This window comes from Thermobia domestica, chromosome 1 (genome assembly GCF_964235325.1).
Source record: "Thermobia domestica chromosome 1, izTheDome1.hap1.1, whole genome shotgun sequence".
Taxonomy (NCBI): Eukaryota; Metazoa; Arthropoda; class Insecta; order Zygentoma; family Lepismatidae; genus Thermobia; species Thermobia domestica.
The window spans coordinates 176,755,162-176,773,762 of NC_137454.1; the positions used below are offsets into that span (position 1 = coordinate 176,755,162).

An 18,601-nucleotide genomic window follows, 5' to 3' on the forward strand; every position below is an offset into this window, starting at 1 on the left:
GTAGGTGCCGTGATTCAGATTCAACGTCTTGGTGTTGAAAATGAATAGTCGAAAGAATTTTCATTTGCTTTACAAACGACCGAAATCGAATGAATTAATTGCATTTCAACGCATCATGAAAATATTGTCCTGTCATTATTTTACAAATTAATAATTATTATAAATATACAAGAAATGAGGCTAATTAAATTTCATCATTACTTTGTTTTTGTATCCATTTCAAATTGCATTATTGATAATTATGTATGTTAATGGATATGTAGTCAAATTATTTTTACAAAATCAATTGAGAAATTAATTTTAAGAAATAGTTTGAACAATGTTGGCAACATCAATTAGTTCTACACTTCTTGAATAGCTTGAATTCTTAAGTGCTGAGTAAAGTATTTAAAATTAACTTCAATAATTACGTAGCACACACATACTGGAATATTAAATTCGCTAGTATTTTCTCTGTAATATTTGTACCTCAAATAAGAATTTAAATATCTTTCAAATGAGAAATCAGCAGGGCCGTGCCTTTGGGGTGTGAGCAGAGCGACGAACCTGGGCGCCGAACTAAGGACGCAAAATTCTGGAGGAAAAGAGAAAAGTTATATATAAAATGGAAGGAAAAAGTAATAAAAAGTGCTCAAAATCAAGGAAAAGCAGGGTTTACTTTTGAAAGTTTACTTACGCTTCGCGCCAACCATGATGGGGCTTAACAGTTGGTATGTCGACCTCACACGTATGTACAGGGGGAGGAACGTTGTCGTATACTCTTGCCCCGGGTGCTTGATTTTGCACGGCACGACACTGGAAATCACTACGAGATCCAGAAGACGGGGACTGATTTTGCAGGATTAGGGTATAAAGCCGTTTGTCAATGTGACTTCCGTTTTGTAGAACTCTGGAGTCACTACTGCCTCACATAAATATTGTGTTACTGGTTTAAAGCTGAATATAGTTTCAATTTAGCTAAAAGTTATATTTTAATTAATCATAGAACAACTGTTTAAGAACAAATTCCTCCATGTAATATGGATAATCTCAGTTTAATAAAAGAATCACTTGTAATTAATGTGTACACGATTCCTCTGGATACTGCTAAGAGACATAAGCATATCAATACTAATTAAAGTAAATCTAGAGTTACCTGATAGCAGATAAGTTTAATAGAAGATAAACATTAGTTCTCTAAAGGATTCTAAGCGTGCGTGGTATATTGCGCTCACCATATGAAGATTAATTAACTAAAATCGGAGCTATGCATTGACCACGCTCCAATGTTATTTAGACATCCCATCTATTATGCAAAGATTATAGGAAATTTAAATTTGAACTCACTTTTAAGTCTTCCAGAGGTTGAATATTGTTCGCCATGAGTCTTCTTGCCCGAGTAGATAGTGAATCAATTTTTGCAACTGTGTTGATGTCATGAATTTGGTTGGCCACATTCCCCATGTGATTAGCGAACAATGTCAGGTTCTTGTCAACAACAGGACTGCTCAGCTTTAAAAAGGAGAAAAGAATGATTACATGTTAGATAAAATTAATGGTTTCTGTTTTTATAGTATCTGTAGGATAAATGTAAGTTGCAGGATTACACACATTTTGCCAAGATTCAGGATACAATTTATCATTTTTAGCTGGAGATTTTTAGGGAGTTGTGTCAAATGTTTATTTATAATATAACAAATGGGTTAAAGTAGGCAATAACATAGTTAATTCATAATTTCGATTTTTGGAGCTTCATTTCTCGCTGAAATATGAGATTTCTTAGTCTTGGCGGTACATATTAAACGATAGCGGTTGAGTAAATATTAATATTGCTTCTTTCACCATCATCGGTATTCGGTATTCAGAGGTTGTGTTTGAGAAAGTTATCTTCTGTCAAGCTTGAGACAAGTTGGCATCGACATTGAAAAATTAACAAACAGCATGAAATAACAACATAAAACACAAACAATATCCATTGCTACAATTTTATTGATAACAAATCAAAAAAGTGCCACAATATTATTAAAATGAAGTGTATATCTTTAATATAGAAAAGAAGTGATGGAATTGTCAGTAATATTAAGAAAAGTAAGCAGTATCAAACGTTATTGTACTATCTAAATTTTGTTGTCTTGTGACGTGAATTTCGGAAATAATCATTTCATATACTAGCACATTGCGTGACTAGTATGTGTATGCAGTTAAAAGAGTTGATTCCGTTGAATCCAAGTGAAAATTATGTACAATTATTTGAAAACCCAATGTTACTACACAGTAACACGTAAAAATACATGTTACTGAAACATTGAACGAACTTATTACGGCGAAAGAATAGGTAATGAAAAAAAACAACAAAAAAAAAAAACGAAGTTTCAAGTTGCAATATAATCATATCAGAAGTATTTTTTTTTTTAAACTTGCAGTATTCACTGTTCTGAATATCTTTTTTTCACAGCTATTGTTGTTTAGAACATAGTAAGGTATGTTTGAAGAAATAAGAAGTAAGAAAAAAGGGTGTTTTCGTGTTTATAAATCATCAAATTCTAAATGGCTGAACTCACATAACAAAACAACATATTTCAACAAAACAATATATTCAATTGCTTGTATATATTTTACCGGTCCAGAAAGTAGTAACATACCTGAGAGACAAAAATTTCATAGCTATTTGTTGATGCTTTTATACGAATATGTGGAGTACTGTTTACAATAAAATAATTCTTTATACACATATACCTAGGTATATAAAGAATTATTTTTGTAAAAGATACTTTACATAATCGTCGTGTCATAAATATATACACGCAGTGATGAAAATTTTTGAATGAAAATTCCTCAGTATTCATAAATTGATTAAATTCATGTATGGAAATGTTAAAAAAAGAAAGATTGTTTAAAGAATCTGAAAATTTTCATGGCTCAGATAATTTTCAGTAGTATGTAAGAACAAGTAAAACAATTTTTCATGAATCGAAGAATTATCTGTCCTGTACAGTGATGAAAATTTTCCGGAAAATTTTGAAACGGAAAATCTTCCGATTCATAAAAAACATACTGTACTTATTCCTACATCGTTGTTTACCAGTGATGTGAAGTGAAAAATTTTCTTATATATTTTTCCGGAAAATTTTCCCTTCTTAACAAATATCAGTGATCAAGCAACAGTTCCTCAGTATTCATAAAATTGATTGAAATCATGTATAGAAATGTTAAAAAGTGAAAGATCGTTTAAAGAATCTGAAAATTTTCATGGCTCAGACAATTTTCAGTACTATGTAGGAACAAGTGATACATTTTTTCATGAATCGAAGAATTGTCTGTCCTGTACAGTGATGAAAATTTTCCGGAAAATTTTCCGATTCATAAAAACATACTCCACTTATTCCTACATCGTTGTTTAGCCGTGATGTGAGGTGGAAAATTTTCTTCTATATTTTTCCGGAAAATTTTCCGTTCTTAATAAATATCAGTGATCAAGTAACAATTCCTCAGTATTCATAAAATTGATTGAAATCATGTATAGAAATGTTAAAAAGTGAAAGATCGTTTAAAGAATCTGAAAATTTTCATGGCTCAGACAATTTTCAGTACTATGTAGGAACAAGTAAAACATTTTTTCATGAATCGAAGAATTGTCTGTCCTGTACAGTGATGAAAATTTTCCGGTGAAATGGAAAATTTTCCGATTCATGAAAACATACTCCACGTATTCCTATATCGTTGTTTAGCCGTGATGTGAGATGGAAAATTTTCTTCTATATTTTTCCGGAAAATTTTCCGTTCTTAACAAATATCAGTGATCAAGTAACAGTTCCTCAGTATTCATAAAATTGATTGAATTTATGTATAGAAATGTTAAAAATTGAAAGATCGTTTAAAGAATCTGAAAATTTTCATGGTTCACACAATTTTCAGTACTATGTAGGGACAAGTGAAACAATGTTAAATAAATCGAAATATTTTGTGTCTTGTATGGAAAAATTGAAGAACTTTTTATGAGTCGGAAAATTTTCATCATTTTGAAGCAAAAAGTAAAACAACTTTTTGTGAATCGGAAAGTTCCATTGCTCCGTAGAAACAAGTGAAAGGAATTTTCATAGATCGGAAAAGTTTCATCACGATGTAGAAACAAGTGAAATTCCATACATTTGTTTCTACGGAGCAATAAAACTTTCCGATTCACAAAAAGTCGTTTTACTTTTTGCTTCAAAATTATGAAAATTTTCCAACTCATAAAAAGTTCTTCAATTTTTCAATATAAGACAGAAAAGATTTCGATTCATGAAAAATTGTTTAACTTGTTCCTACATTCTACTGAAAATTGTCTGAGCCATGAAAATTTTCAGATTTTTTAAACGATCTTTCACTTTTTTACATTTCTATACATGAATTCAACCAATTTTATGATTGCTGAGGAATTGTTACTTGATTACTAATATTTTTTTAGAACGGAAAATTTTCCACCTCACATCACTATATACATGTTTACTTATGTCAACAATTGTTAGTCACTCTACCAGGTTCCTAGCACATTGAATTCTAATTATGTATCTATGTAATATATAATACTTTTGACAGCAACGTTATTCTTTGCTCTTTTGTTGCCGTAATAAAAATACAAATATAAAGCCAAAATTTAATGGAACGCAGTAGGGTGACCAACGAAACAATAACTATAAATAAAAATAAACATGATTCCCTCTCCTTTAATATACGTAGTTATTTCGTTGTAAAAAATGAAAATAAATTACTTAGTTTTAAAAATTGACGGATAGCAAGTGGTAGATCAAAAGTTAGGATTCTATATTTATGGTATATAACTGATCACAATTTTATATAATTTTTGCATTGAACATGAGCACAGTTTAATCCACATTCTTAACAACTGTCATTCCCACGATTGAAGATATTTGATCATGTTATTGAAACTCAGCATCTTTCAATTTGGAAGTGAGAACTCTGTTTACTTGCACACGGTCGGTTATCATTTGCTAGGCCTAAAAAACAAGAATTGTTGCTGTTTCATCCTAAAAAGGGTCGTGAAAATGCTAGCCCGTCTCTGAAAATTTATCTGTTCCTACTGAAAGAGTTTCGTCTCATCAAGAAAACTCTATTCGTCTTGTCTTGTAGACAACCGTTGTGGACATGGGACTACATTTTCCATCTACATAAATATAAAAGGATTAAGTATGATAATTTACCTGGGATCTGAAAATCGTTAGGTTAACCTGCGTACCATCCATCAGCAAATGTAAGTGTCTTTGAAGTTCTGGTCTAAGCAAGTTGAGATCACTAAGATCAACAGTAAGCCTCGACAGTTGTTCATTGACATTGATCCAAGATTTATAGTCTGTGATGTCATTAACATCAATAATGTATCGGAGCTGGAAGGCTGTGTAGGTCGTTTTATTATAGCGACATTTTCTGAAACGAGAAGCATAAAATTAAAGAGAATTCTAGTAAGTAACTCAACAGTTTACGTAAAATACGTATTCAAAACAATCAGAACTAGAGTAACAAATATGCAGAAATTGCTGGAAATATTCTTGTTGATGTCTCATTCTAACTCAATTTAAAAGTAAGAAAGTAAAATAGATGTCAACTTGATATTATACGGTTTTGCTGCAGAAAACAAAATTACTCATTCTTTTTTTGCAAAGTCAAGTACTCTGATCTATATGTGGAATATAAATAAATTTTTGGCTTTACATCAATCACACTTATAACTAGTCAGTTGCGGCCTTTATATAAGGCGAACCGGAAAACTGCTCAGGGCCCTGCGCATGGAAGGACTCCATCCTTTAGAGTAATATTCTTGAGTTTTAAAAATATTTATGAACAAGATATCGTGCGTCACTCAATAAAATGCTGAACCTTAGACATTTCCAGAATAGTCAAACTACTCCTGACCGATCCTGAAGTTTGCTTTTGCCTACATACAGCTATATTTGTATTAAAATCCTCATTGATATGTGCTGATGGAGGACACCAACACATGGACCATGAATAAAAGTATTCTCATTATTCCTTCCATCTAAATGTTCAGTTTGTTAGCAAATTCCGTTGTTCTTCAATTAATTCTGTAGTATTCTATTCCTATACCTAGGTAGATCAACACTCATAAGAGGGGAGTGCTGTGTCACGTCATCAATACACGCTTTTTAACTCCGAGGAAGCTTCCAAAGTTTCGCCACAGAATTCAGTTGCAGAAGAATCAAATATGGCTTCAAAAGAGAAGCGTTACTGACCTGATGGGGAACTTGTCAAAATAATCGCAATTTTATATGTTAAGGAAAAGATTTGTACAATGGCCCTGATTTGCGTAGTCACTAACGCTCTCGCTTTGGTGCGAGCGGTCCGGGTTCTATTCCCAGTGGAGACACTCGGTCGAAAAAGTGTAAAAGTGGCTATTACAAATAAAAGGGTGAAGCGAATAGAAAGGGTAAAATTCCCATTCGAAACGAATGAAAATGCTAATACCTTTCCAGCTTTAGATATTACCATAGTTCATGGGCATGAATCATACTTTTCAGCAAAAAAGAGACATTATTCGGGAAAAACTGTAAGTTATTGAATTGAAGTTCTGAATTGAACGAAAAATATGTGTAAGCATGTTTAATGACCTACATCCGAAAATTGGCATAAAATTTGAGTAAGGCTATTTCAATAAAATTGTGCAAGAAAATTACGATTTACGCTTTCCGTTGCCACAAATTGATTCATATGCTGGTGCTGTGAAGAACTAAAAATTAAAACTAATCCTATGGAGACAGTCTGTACATATCAACGAGAAGAAAATGTCTTATAATAAACAGTCAGGTACTTATAGGCTTAGAAAGGTTTTAGAAACGAAGATTGCTGGAATAATATCTTCCAGTAAAGATCGTGAAATAAAGCGAGGTCACTGTAGTGTTCAGTGGAGTGTTACAAACAGTTTTTCTAAAATAATATTTGCTACTTGTCAATTATATGTGAATATTAACAGATATTAAGAAAAAAAACGTTCAATTGTGTTATATTCTTTGGGTTTCATAACAGCAAAACTAGTGTATTGTGATTTCTTCTTCATTTTGTTTACTGAGTTAGTATTACAAGACTTTATAACTCTTAAACAGATATTGATAATAAATTTATGTTATTGTGTTAATTGCACAAAGGATCCGAAGCCATCAATTACAAATTGTAATCATTGTTGTAATTATTTTACTCAATGATGAAAATGTAAGCTATGTGTTAGTATGTATTAGTTACTCTTTTTAAAGGAATTAACTGTAAGTCTCGAATATAAACATTGAAAGTATAAAATAGTTTTTCTTTAATATTTCAAAACTATACAAACTGAACTCAGATCTTTCTGTAATAACCGATTTAATTATTATTACTATAATTCTGGTAAAAAATCATTAAATTTTGAATCAATATGGTATATCCTTCCTTTATAGCTTCTCAATTATACGGTTGTGTATTGTCTTCAAAATGTATTTCATTTATATTTTGTTTCAAAATTGGCTCCATTCTGTTTGAGCACATGAAAAAAAAAAAAACTATTTCAACCATAATTAACAAAAATGAAATACTAATAAGTATAATTATTATTAGCATAAATATTAGAAACAAACAACAAGAATTACTTACTGAAGGAAGTCACTTACAGCAACATTTATACTATCATTTTTAAAGAAAATATTTGAAAGTAGGCCACCAGTTTCGAATAGCATGCCTGGTTCCTCAATCAATTGTGATAATGCTGTAAAGTCTGGATCATCATAAAGAGGTCCACAAACTAACAGCTCTCCGTGTCCTCCTAAGACCAATCCTGCTAACGCTAATATCCACAGCGCAGTGGAGAGTAGACAAATAATAACTACAGAGCTGCAATGAAGAAAAAGGAAATTAGGTTCAATTGTAGAGTCATATAAGAAGAATTTTGATAATAAGTTTTAAAAAATTGAAGTTGCAAATGTTTTGTTATAAAATAAAAGTTTTCAGTAAAGCAACATCTTTCTGTAACATCGAGACAAAAAAATCTCTAAACGAGAGATAAAATGGCTCAAATTTTGGATGAAAAATTGCTAACAGTTAGAACTATAATACTTCCGACACAATTAAAACTATAAAGTTGTTACGCTATACGACTTTTAAAAATGCTTAAACATTAGAAATCCACAAAGAAATCTAACACCCACTTCACTTTAAAGCTCAGGTTTCTACAATTAATTCGGATGTGTTGGATTACATGTGTCTCTCAATAGAAGCTCTGGAAACTAAAGGTAATTAAAGATTGGAATTGTTCTCCCTGGAACGGCAAAATGTAACAGAAAACAAAACGATATTGTGAAGAGATGATCATGATGTATACTAACCTAACTTGTCATCACTTGCACTGACGCCAACCCCCGGCGGTTGAGGGGGACATGTCTCCTCCAATCTTGGAACTGGGGCGCTTGTTCCCCCAATAATCCGATTTGAAATGTGCTTTTGGGAAAAAATGTGTTGATTTGTGTCCGATTGCCACAAAGGAAAGTGAGATGAAATTGATGTTCCTCAGAATAAGCCTCAAATCTTCCCGCCTCCCAATGTTGAAGACAACTCTGCTCCCTGATTCTCCACAGGATTTTCAACTTTACAATTATTTTCAGCATCACTTAGCAAAAAAAAAAAAAAAAAAAAAAAAAAAAAAGTATTACTTCCCCCCCTCAATGTTGAAGACAGATTTGCGCCGCTGATCACTTGCATTGATTAGAACCAACAAACCAGAAAGAAATGCAGATCAAAAATGCTTTGAACTAGTAGTGTTTCATTACAGGATAAATTTTCACAGCAGACAGTTGCTAGATTTATCATCATCTTGCAAGTAGAATACCGGTACCCTACATTTAGCGCATTTCCCCTGAATTGGTAACACTGTTTCTTCAATCCCTCCCACTGCAAAGGCAAAGTGAAAAGTTCTCAGTTTTGTACAAAGATGGCATTGATATCAATATAATTTTGCTTTTGTTATATTGGTATTCGTATAATGAGGTGAGGCAGTGGCGTATTTAGGATTTTGTTTCGGGAGGGGTTATGCACAACATGTGAATAAACTTATATTTTTTCTTTTATGTGCTGACAAATTTTAATAAAGTTGTGCATATAACAAATTTATTTCGAGGGAGGGGGGGCTTGAACCCGATAGCCACTCCCTCCCTTAAATACGCCACTGAGGTGAGGAGTGAAGTTACTCTACCGAATATTTTAATACTAAATAGTTTGGTTATATGACTTTTGAAGGTAGAAGTATTAGGTTTGTTTCGTGCAAATGGATTTATATTTTGAACAGTTTATCGCCAACGGAAATACAGTCATTGTGAAGGCTTATAAGGAGTGTGCTCTTTCACTTTTAACAGTTAAAAAAATGGCGACTGAATTGAAACGGTTCTTGAAGATGATTCACATGAAGGACGTCCTAAAACTGCAACCACAGGTGAAAACATCAAGAAAGTGCATAGTATGGTATTGGACAATCGGCGATTAAAGGTGTATGAAATGGCTGATGGCATAGGTATATCAAAAAAGAGAATTCGGTGCATTTTACGTGAATTAAATATGAGAAAGTTTTGTGCACAAATTGAGTGCCGTATTTGTTGAATGCTGACCAAAACAAAAGCAAAAACGAATATCTCAACAATGTTTGGATTTTTTAAAAAGAGAATCCAACTGATTTGTGACTGTGAATGAGATGTTAGTCCACCACTACACACTAGAAAGGAAACAGCAATCAAAGCCGTTGGTGGAAGCCTATGGCCATGCACCGGACAGGCGAAGCCGATTTCATTTGTCGGAAAGGTTATGGTCAGTATTTACTGAGTTGTAAAAGGGATTCTTTGTATTGATAACCTTGCAAAGGGTAAAATAATAACTGATGAATTCTACGGATGACTTCTGGACAAACTGGATGAAAAAAATACGAGAAGAGACCTGGATTCACAAAGAAGTCATCTTTCGTCTGAACGTGACAAGTTGCCTTGGCAATGGGAACATCTAGAGATTTGAAGTGTGAATTGTTGGAACATTTACCCTGATTACCAAATTTGACATCCTCTGATTACCATAAAGAAATTTGTATCTGGAAAACGTTTTGAGTCTAATGGAGAGGTTATGGCAGGTAGATAGGTATTTTGCAGACACTCCAGAATCACACTTGAGGGATAGAATCTACTCACTGAAAAAATGTGCAACATGCATTTAACCTAAAGGGTGTCTACAAGGAAAAATAAATACATTTTTGATTTATAAAAAATGTTTCACTACCAGACTAAGAACTTTTCATCTTCCTTTATTTCAACGTTTCATTTTGAGTTTGGCGTCCTTTTCAGTAGCGAGGATCTACAGCTTAAATGGTATTCGAACCACATGAACTCCCACAAGAATCGAACCCGAGTGTCCTACGCCAGAAGCCTGTACGCTAACCGCTTAGCCATTAGGGAGTTCAAATGTTCACCTTATCTTCGTAATATAGTGACTAGAGCAAGCCTTTGGGACAAGTGGTCCCGTGTTCGATTTCAATTAAGAAATCATTGAACATATTACGGTCTTTTTTTCTGATTCCTTCTTAAACTATGAGCTTACGCCACATCAACCTCGGTGCTCAAAAGAAGTGTGAAATTCGAACTAACCTACCAAGTCTTAGTCACGGCCAATTGAAAAAGTTTTATCTTCATAACTTCAGGGATCCGCGAGATACTCTATTTTTTGCAAAAAAAAGAAGAGAACACCCTTTATCTCCTTCCTAAAAATCATTTCTTTTCCAACGCTATCTTAAGAAATCTAGTTATCTGTCAAAATTTCACTTTCTACCTAACGTTGTGTGGTCTGGTCATTGAGCAGTGAGACACTTCTACTGTTTTACATAATGTCATACTATATAAAGTTCTAGATACTTTTAATATGAGTTTATTGAACATCGCTAACGTACATTGCGTGGATCAGTTCAGAAACCTATATATGGTAAATGCAACACCCTGCAGGACTGACGGTCGCTTAATGAGACTAAAGAAAGAAAATATATAGAGAACTTACGCGTACTGACAAGTCGGCGAATTGGATCGAACATTAGTTCTCTGTTTTACGAAGCGAGAATATTAATAAGTCTATCGTAATTTGGGTGTTACTTTAAGAATATAATAAGTTATCCAACTTCGTATTGGTATGTCTTATATGGTGGTATTCAATATGATTAAGTATACAATGTATTGGTTTTTTCATTGGAGATGATTTGCAAAATTTCACACAACAATATGATGACTGAGCGAGATGGATCACTTTGCTTCGTAGACCTTTCTAAAGGTGTGGCTACTTCAGAGATAATTTTGCGTTTTTCTTGGTTTCTAAGGAGTTTGGTTAACCAATCGCTGTCCGTGTATTCGTCGGTCTGGTAGAAAGAAGAAGAAGAAGAAATATCAAGATGGATTACCATCAATTTTGGCCAAGATGTAGACGGTCGAAATTTAGGAACTGAGTCCGTTGATGAAGGTGATCCATGTACCAGAAGCGATAGAAATCAACCATTTCCGGTTTTAACGTTGATCACTATAGAGCAAAAATGGTAGTAGATAGCGAGTAACGTTTTCCTGCAATCGATTAAGCGTCTCAAGAATACATTTTATCGTCATCGATAACTTTTTAATTAAACTGGAAGTGATGAAAATCCACTACAACTTCCGGTTTCAGAATTGATTTACGTAGAGCAAGAAGGATAAGAGATAGTAAAAATCGTTTTCTTTTTATATAGAATCGATTTAGCGTTTTAGGAATAGGCACTACCATCCCTGTTTGCTCTCTATTTAGACCGAAAGTGGCAGAAATCAATCACCTCCGAATTTAACGTTTATTGCTATAGAGTAAAAATTATAACACAAAGAAGCTGTTTTCTAAAATCAATTAAGCGTCCCAGAAGTATATTCCATGTCAACTCTAATCTTTCTAGTAAAATTAGAAGTGATAAAAATCTAGTACCAATTCCGGTTTCAATATTAATTGACAAAATATCACATTTTACAAACCAAACTCCTTCACGTAGTGTACACGTGCAACTGCTACTTGTTAAAGTTCGTATTTAACAAAATGAACAAATATACTATACAATATTGTTGTAATAATATATTGACTTCTATGTGTACCTTTAGATGATACAGGTCAAACGATAATGTTCCTGGATGTGTTATGTAAAGAGAAAATGGATATTGAAAAGGGTGGATATATATATTTTGTAGTCTCATTTAATCTATTGAGCTATAGAACTACATGGAATCTACTAAATGCCTTTCTCAAATTCTAGATTCTAGGGTAGTATGAATAGAGCGGTTGTTCGGGTTTCTACAAAAGCACATGTGTGTGTGTGTGTGCCGGAGATAGAGAGAGAGTGTGTGTGTTTGGTTCTGGATATTGAAATTCTCGTTCGATCATGCACTGTATTTTGTGGTTCCTAATAACAAATTCTTACTTTGAACTTCGACTATCGAAAACAGGAAAAAATTTCAATAGGGAAGATTTAAGTAGCTTTGTCTCAGTATTTTTGTTTTCCTCTTAAAGGGAAACGAAGGAACAGATCGTAATACATAAGGTGATTGTCGGCAGTATGAAAATAGCTTTTTTTTCTTCTTATTTACGTTCCACGTTTCGTCTTTCTCTTTGAAAGTGATGTAGGTCTCCCAAACTCCCTACAGATCTTATTACTATTTGATATTCGATCTGGATAGGCTGTCGGTCTTTATCTATTTTTCTTTTTTGACGTTGAATGCCTCAATAATAATGTTAGGAATTGTGAACTTCCTTTTTTCCAAATTTTAAATTGGTATTAGTGTTTATTTGAATAAAAGAATATTGTCCAAAGATAAGAAATACGAGTATATCAATCGATGGATCTCATCGAGATAAACAAATTGACAAGTTTGAACGTAAAACATCATACGTAGTTTTCGAGAAAGTAAATAAAAGCTAATTTTTATGGCGCTAAGAAATGCATTCGTGGTCATAAATAAGCTTAAACACAAGCCACTATTAAGGTTAAACCAAGGGGGTAAAAGTGAGGGGGAACGCGGGGGGACGCCGTATCCCCATCTCGAAAAATATGTATGACCTCCCCCAGTTCCTAAAAAAGTACAACGGGCAAAGATAGGCAGGGGGAACGGTGTAGCGTTATGCCGCTATCTACCGTCCCCCAACCTTTAGAGAACCACTCTTACCCCTAGGATAAAATGATAATAAAATATAACCCGCATCTAACTTTACATTATGACAGGACAGTTTTCATTTCAAGAAGGCAATATACACTATGGTTAATGAAATATAGTATAAGGCCTTTCGCACACTACGACACTTTGTGTGTCGAAGATGCGCTACAGGCTGTGTTGTCGCGTCGCTGATATTCCACACACACATCCGCGACGCCACATACACTAGATCTTACTTCACGTATTGCGGGAATGTGACACTTCTTTTTTTCAGCCAGAACAAGGATGAATTCAGACAAGGAAAGAAAGACGAGAAAAAGTAGAAAATATTGGAGACATCCATTGTGGAAGTGAGAAAGGAGTACGGGCAGTTTTGGAACTTGTTTCACCAGCGGCGGATGGATCCATGAAGATGAATTTTTATGCAGCGGCGGATTTAGGGACTATCAGGCCGTAGGCCAGATTTTCTATGCGGCCCCACTTGTTCTGTGAATTTGGATAAATTAAGCAATTCATAATTTACTTGATCTCAGATTAGTAATATAACATTTAAAATAAAATCAGTAGGTTAGTATAAATTGAACTCAAATAAAATTTGACTGATTTATTCATCACAATACGAATAGGTTCTAATATTGTGTCCACCTTTAACAGCAAAGTGCAAGCTCATCAATAAGGAGTACGTATGTAGCCTGGACCTGGACTTTGCGGTCCTCCTCGAGCCGCGGACTAAATTCGGAGCCTAGTCAGTATATTTCTAAATCCGCCATTGACTACAGGAGGTATTACCTTCATGCTTCTCGGCCTCTCCTTATAAATTTCATTATGGAGTGTCACGAGGCATCAACGTTATGCCTATGCTTATAAAACATTATTTTTCGCTTTTTATATTTAATATGTACAGTATACATATTAAATACACAGGACATAAAAAATAACAAATTGTTATAAAATTACATATTGGCCTGGGGGATCACAGTTCGTGAATGTGTTAAATGTATTTGGGAATATCTGGTCATTTGCGATATTTTTAAAATTTAATTTGAAATAGTAAAGTGAAGCGATAATCAAGTAGTTTTATGTTGCAATTTCCACCAAACTGTTCAATGGCTTGATACCGAATTTTGGAAAATATAAGAACAAAATGACAACATGCAGTGTATTTACTAGGGATGGCCAATTCCGGAATTTTTACTTTCCGGAATCCGGAAAGTAAAATCGTAAAATTCCGGATTTCGGAAAATTTTCGGAATTCGGAAAAAATCCGGAATTCAGAAAAATTCCGGAATTCGGAAAAAATATTTTTTCTTTTTGTAATCCTAAGAATTTTGTTCAAATGCAAACGAACAAATTTCCTTTTTGTAATCCTAAGAATGTATGATGCAAGTTAAGCTGACTTTTCTACCGAAAAGCATTTGTCTGGAATGGTGTTTCGGAGACAATAAAATAAAGAAAACATATTAGGCAGAGGGAGAGCAGGGTGGAGGGAGTATACCAATTATTCCTTCCTCTAAACTCTCCTTCGCCTACTACAAGAGAATGACCGTGCATTTTTTTTAATTTCAATTTTCTACCTAGTCCTAGAAAGCGAGGAAGGGCTGGAGGATGTGAGAAAAAAACCTGTAGGATTTCAGAACAAGTTTATCTTTTGTTTGTCTTGGTTACTAACAATATTGTTTCTCCATAAATAGGCATTCCTCATGCTCCCATGCAAAAAGCCATTCTGTTACATAGACATTTTTGTATGCTTTAAGCATATATATTAAATAAAAACAGAATATGATCTTAAGCACTAATATATGCATTAACCTTTGAAATATGCATTTATACGCACTATAAAACTTCAAATTCGAGCTTTATTATCGTTGTTAGAAACCCCTACAAAGTGTAACAGAGATGCATACACGTATAAGCAAATAAAATATGCATTTGCATAAAAATCTGATGTCTACTCATTATCAACCTTGTAAGTAGCATGGAAGCACAATGCATAGCATGCATCACTGTCTGTGGTAATCACAAAACCTTGTAAGGACCACTTAGTACCTTCTGTAATGTCTGAGGAGACATCATGAATTTCAGTGGTTTCAGCATTAACCTTGAATAAAAGTGTCATTTTTTCTAATCATGTGTTTCTTTGTATTGCTTCCTGTATCATACCTTCTATGTATGGTTCAAGTTCCACCAATCTATGCCACTTCGGGCGTACGAAACTTTCTTTCGCAAGTGACATAACACTCGGAATTTACTTTTGTCCTAAGAGTTGCACAACAGTGTATACCTAGGTATCCTCGTCACCAAAAGTGCCTTTACATCGCCGTGACGGGTATGTGAGCGCGCAGTACTCTAAGGAAGGGATGGTTGCATAAGAATTTGTGATTAATTTTGAACAGTTTTTATTTTGACTAGGGAAATATCGTAGGTATAGAGAGTAAAGACACAGATTTCAAGCATCAGTGCACTCTCATCTCTGTTTTTCAATTTATTGCCTTATATGTTAAGTTAAACACCACAACATCTGTCACTGATAGCGTAGATCATCTTACATTTTAAAATTGCCACTTTAGCTTATTTGTCCAAACATTAATCTCCAGATGTAGAGAGAAAAGAAAGAAAGAGATACAACATCTGTAAGATTTATGTAATCGGAACTATAGGGACCGACTGAGCTAATTACTGCTACTAGCGCTTTTCACTCTTCAGGAATTTACTACGACATGTTTCGTAAGTCCTAAATCTGTGAATGAATTATATCATTCACCTCACTGTAATTATTTGTAAATGGAAACTGATTACGCTGAACGTGAATAGCAAGGATCGTAATAAATGTAAATAAGGTTCTCATTATTACATAAAAAACAGAAATATTTAGTCCGTGTATAGAACAATATAATACAGTAACTAAGCAACATCATAATCACTAACGCCCGCATATTTTTTTCCAACGAGGGGGGGCAAAGACCGATATTGAAAAATCTTTGAGTTTTACGTCCCACGTTTATTCCGGTTAGGCTAAGATAGACGGTGATGATGAGTAATGAATGAAATGGTGGAATGAAGAAAGTGGGAGGAAACGGGAGAATCCCGAGAAAACCCACGCACACGGTGTTTGTCTAACACAACGTTCAATTGGCGTGGGCTGGGAAAGAACCCGGTACCCCAAGGAACAGAGGTGAACACTGTACCACTGAGCCACCGCAGCACCTGAGTCAAACGGCCCCGCGTCAAAGAGCCCGGGTCAAAAGGTCTCCGCAACAAAAGGATGCGAGTCAAAAGTCCCGAATCGAAACGCAATTCATCAAAAGGGCCCGGGTCAAAAGGGGCCGAATCAAAACGCACCTCATAGAGCCCGGGTCAAATGGGTCCCACGACAAACTGACCTAAATCAGAAGGCCCTGCGTCAAACGGGCCCGGATGGGAAAGATGTCCGTTCCAAAAGGGCCCGAGTCAAACGGCCCTGTGTCAAAAGTTTACGGGTTGAAAGAGTCCGAGTCGATAGGGGACGAATCAAAACGCCCCTCATTAAGAGCCCGGGTCAAACGGGTCCCACGACAAAATGAGCTAAGTCAAAAGGCCCTGCGTCAAACGGCCCTAGGTGACAAATGGTCCCGCTACAAAAGGTCCCGCGTCAAACGGCCCTGTGTCCAAAGGGCCCGAGTCAAAAGGCCCGTCATAAAAGGAGGGCGGGTCAAAATGGTTCCACGACAAAATGACCCAAATCAAAAAGCTCTGCGTCAGACGAGCCCGGGTGAAAACCCACGCACACGGTGTTTGTCCACCACAAAGTTCAATTGACGTGGGCTGGGATCGAACCCAGGATCCCAAGCCGCAGAGGTGAACGCTCTACAACTGACCCACTGCGGCCCCTGAGTCAAACGGCCCCTGGTGAAATGGCCCGGGTGAAATGGTCTCCGCAACAAAAGGGCGCGAGTGAAGTCCCAAATAAAAACGCCCCTCATCAAACGGGCCCTGGTCAAAGGGGGCCGAATCAAAATGCCCCTCATAAAAAGAGCCCGGGTTAAAGGGTCCCTCGACAAAATGACCCAAGTCAAAAGGCCCTGCGTCAAACAGGCCCAAGTAAAAAAGGGGCCCGATGCAAAAAGGCCCGACCCAAACGGCCCAGGGTTTAAGAGCCCGAATCGAAAAGAGCCGAATCAAAACGACCCTCATAAATAGAGCCCGGTCAAACGGGTCCCACGACAAAATGACCTAAGTGAAAAGGACCTGCGTCAAACGGGCCTTTGTCAAAAATGGGCCCGCTATAAAAAGGCCTAAGTCAAACGGCCCCATGTCAAGGGGGTCCGGGTCTAAATGTCTCTACAACAAAAGGGCCCGATTCAAAAGGCCCGAATCAAAACGCCCCTCATCAAAAGGGCCGCAGTCAAACGATTTCCGCAACAAAAGGGCCCGAGAATAGTTTGTTAACGCAAAAATTTGGGATTTACGTAGCGATAATAAACATAACAATTATAATGACTGTCTGCATTTTTACAGTACGTTACTATACTCAGAATTTTTGCGAAGACTGTTCAAGAATGACAACCAACGTCAGTAAATGAAATGAAATGAAATCTTTAAGTTTTACGTCCCACGATTATGCCGGTTAGGCTAAAGGAGACGCTGAGGATGAGTGAAATAGTGGAATGAAGAAAGTGGGAGTAAACGGGAGAACCGCGAGAAAACACACGAGCACGGTGTTTGTCCACTACAAAGTCCACACGGCGTGAGCTGGGATCGAACCAGGGACCCCAAGCACCGGAGGTGAACGCTATACCACTAAGTCACCGCGCCCGCACCAATGTCAGTAACAGAGGCGACTTTTGATGGAAGTTACAATTTTAAAAATTAACATTTTACGAATGTAATCCACGAGAACTGCGCAAATGTACGATGGAATTTAATTTACGGTGGAAAACATTAATGGTCTCAAAACAAAAGTTCAAAAAAAGAAAAAAAGCACAACCACTTTTTGTTCATTGTTATGCAAATGTATTATTATTATTATTATTACGTTTTCTATTATTATCGTTAATATTAATAATAATATAAAGGTCAGTGGTAGCCCATGCTTTCAAACCATATACGCCACTGCTCGAAACAGTTAACTCTACATTAACATCAGTTGTCTTTCGATCATTTTATGTTACTTCGTCCCACTCTCCAAAGCTGTGCAAAGGTGCCTTCTTAATCCTTGCCTCAAGGCAAGAAATGCAAACAATATTTTCGCAGGGAGTGACTCAGAACGCACACAGCTCGCTGTATAGCTGCAAGAGACCTATGGGTGAGTTGCCCTCTTGTTACAAGGCGTTTAGTCAGTACCCTATCAAGGACAGTTCCGTTAGTTGAACATTGATTGACTGTTAGAATACAACAGCAGCATACAACCGTCCCTTCTGTTTACTTTTCACGAA

The 18,601-nt window shown here is 35.6% G+C and overlaps 1 protein-coding gene across 1 annotated transcript in view; it reads right to left on the reverse strand.

The window, feature by feature from the left end:
• Window positions 1-18,601, reverse strand: part of prom (prominin) — a 128,658-nt gene that overhangs the window by 26,012 nt on the left and 84,045 nt on the right. Inside the window, exons 10-12 of the mRNA XM_081742593.1 lie at window positions 7,615-7,851; window positions 5,181-5,403; window positions 1,327-1,491 (exon numbers count right to left, since the gene is read on the reverse strand). Coding sequence (XP_081598719.1) covers window positions 1,327-1,491; window positions 5,181-5,403; window positions 7,615-7,851 — 625 coding nt within the window. The remainder of the gene's footprint in view (window positions 1-1,326; window positions 1,492-5,180; window positions 5,404-7,614; window positions 7,852-18,601) is intronic.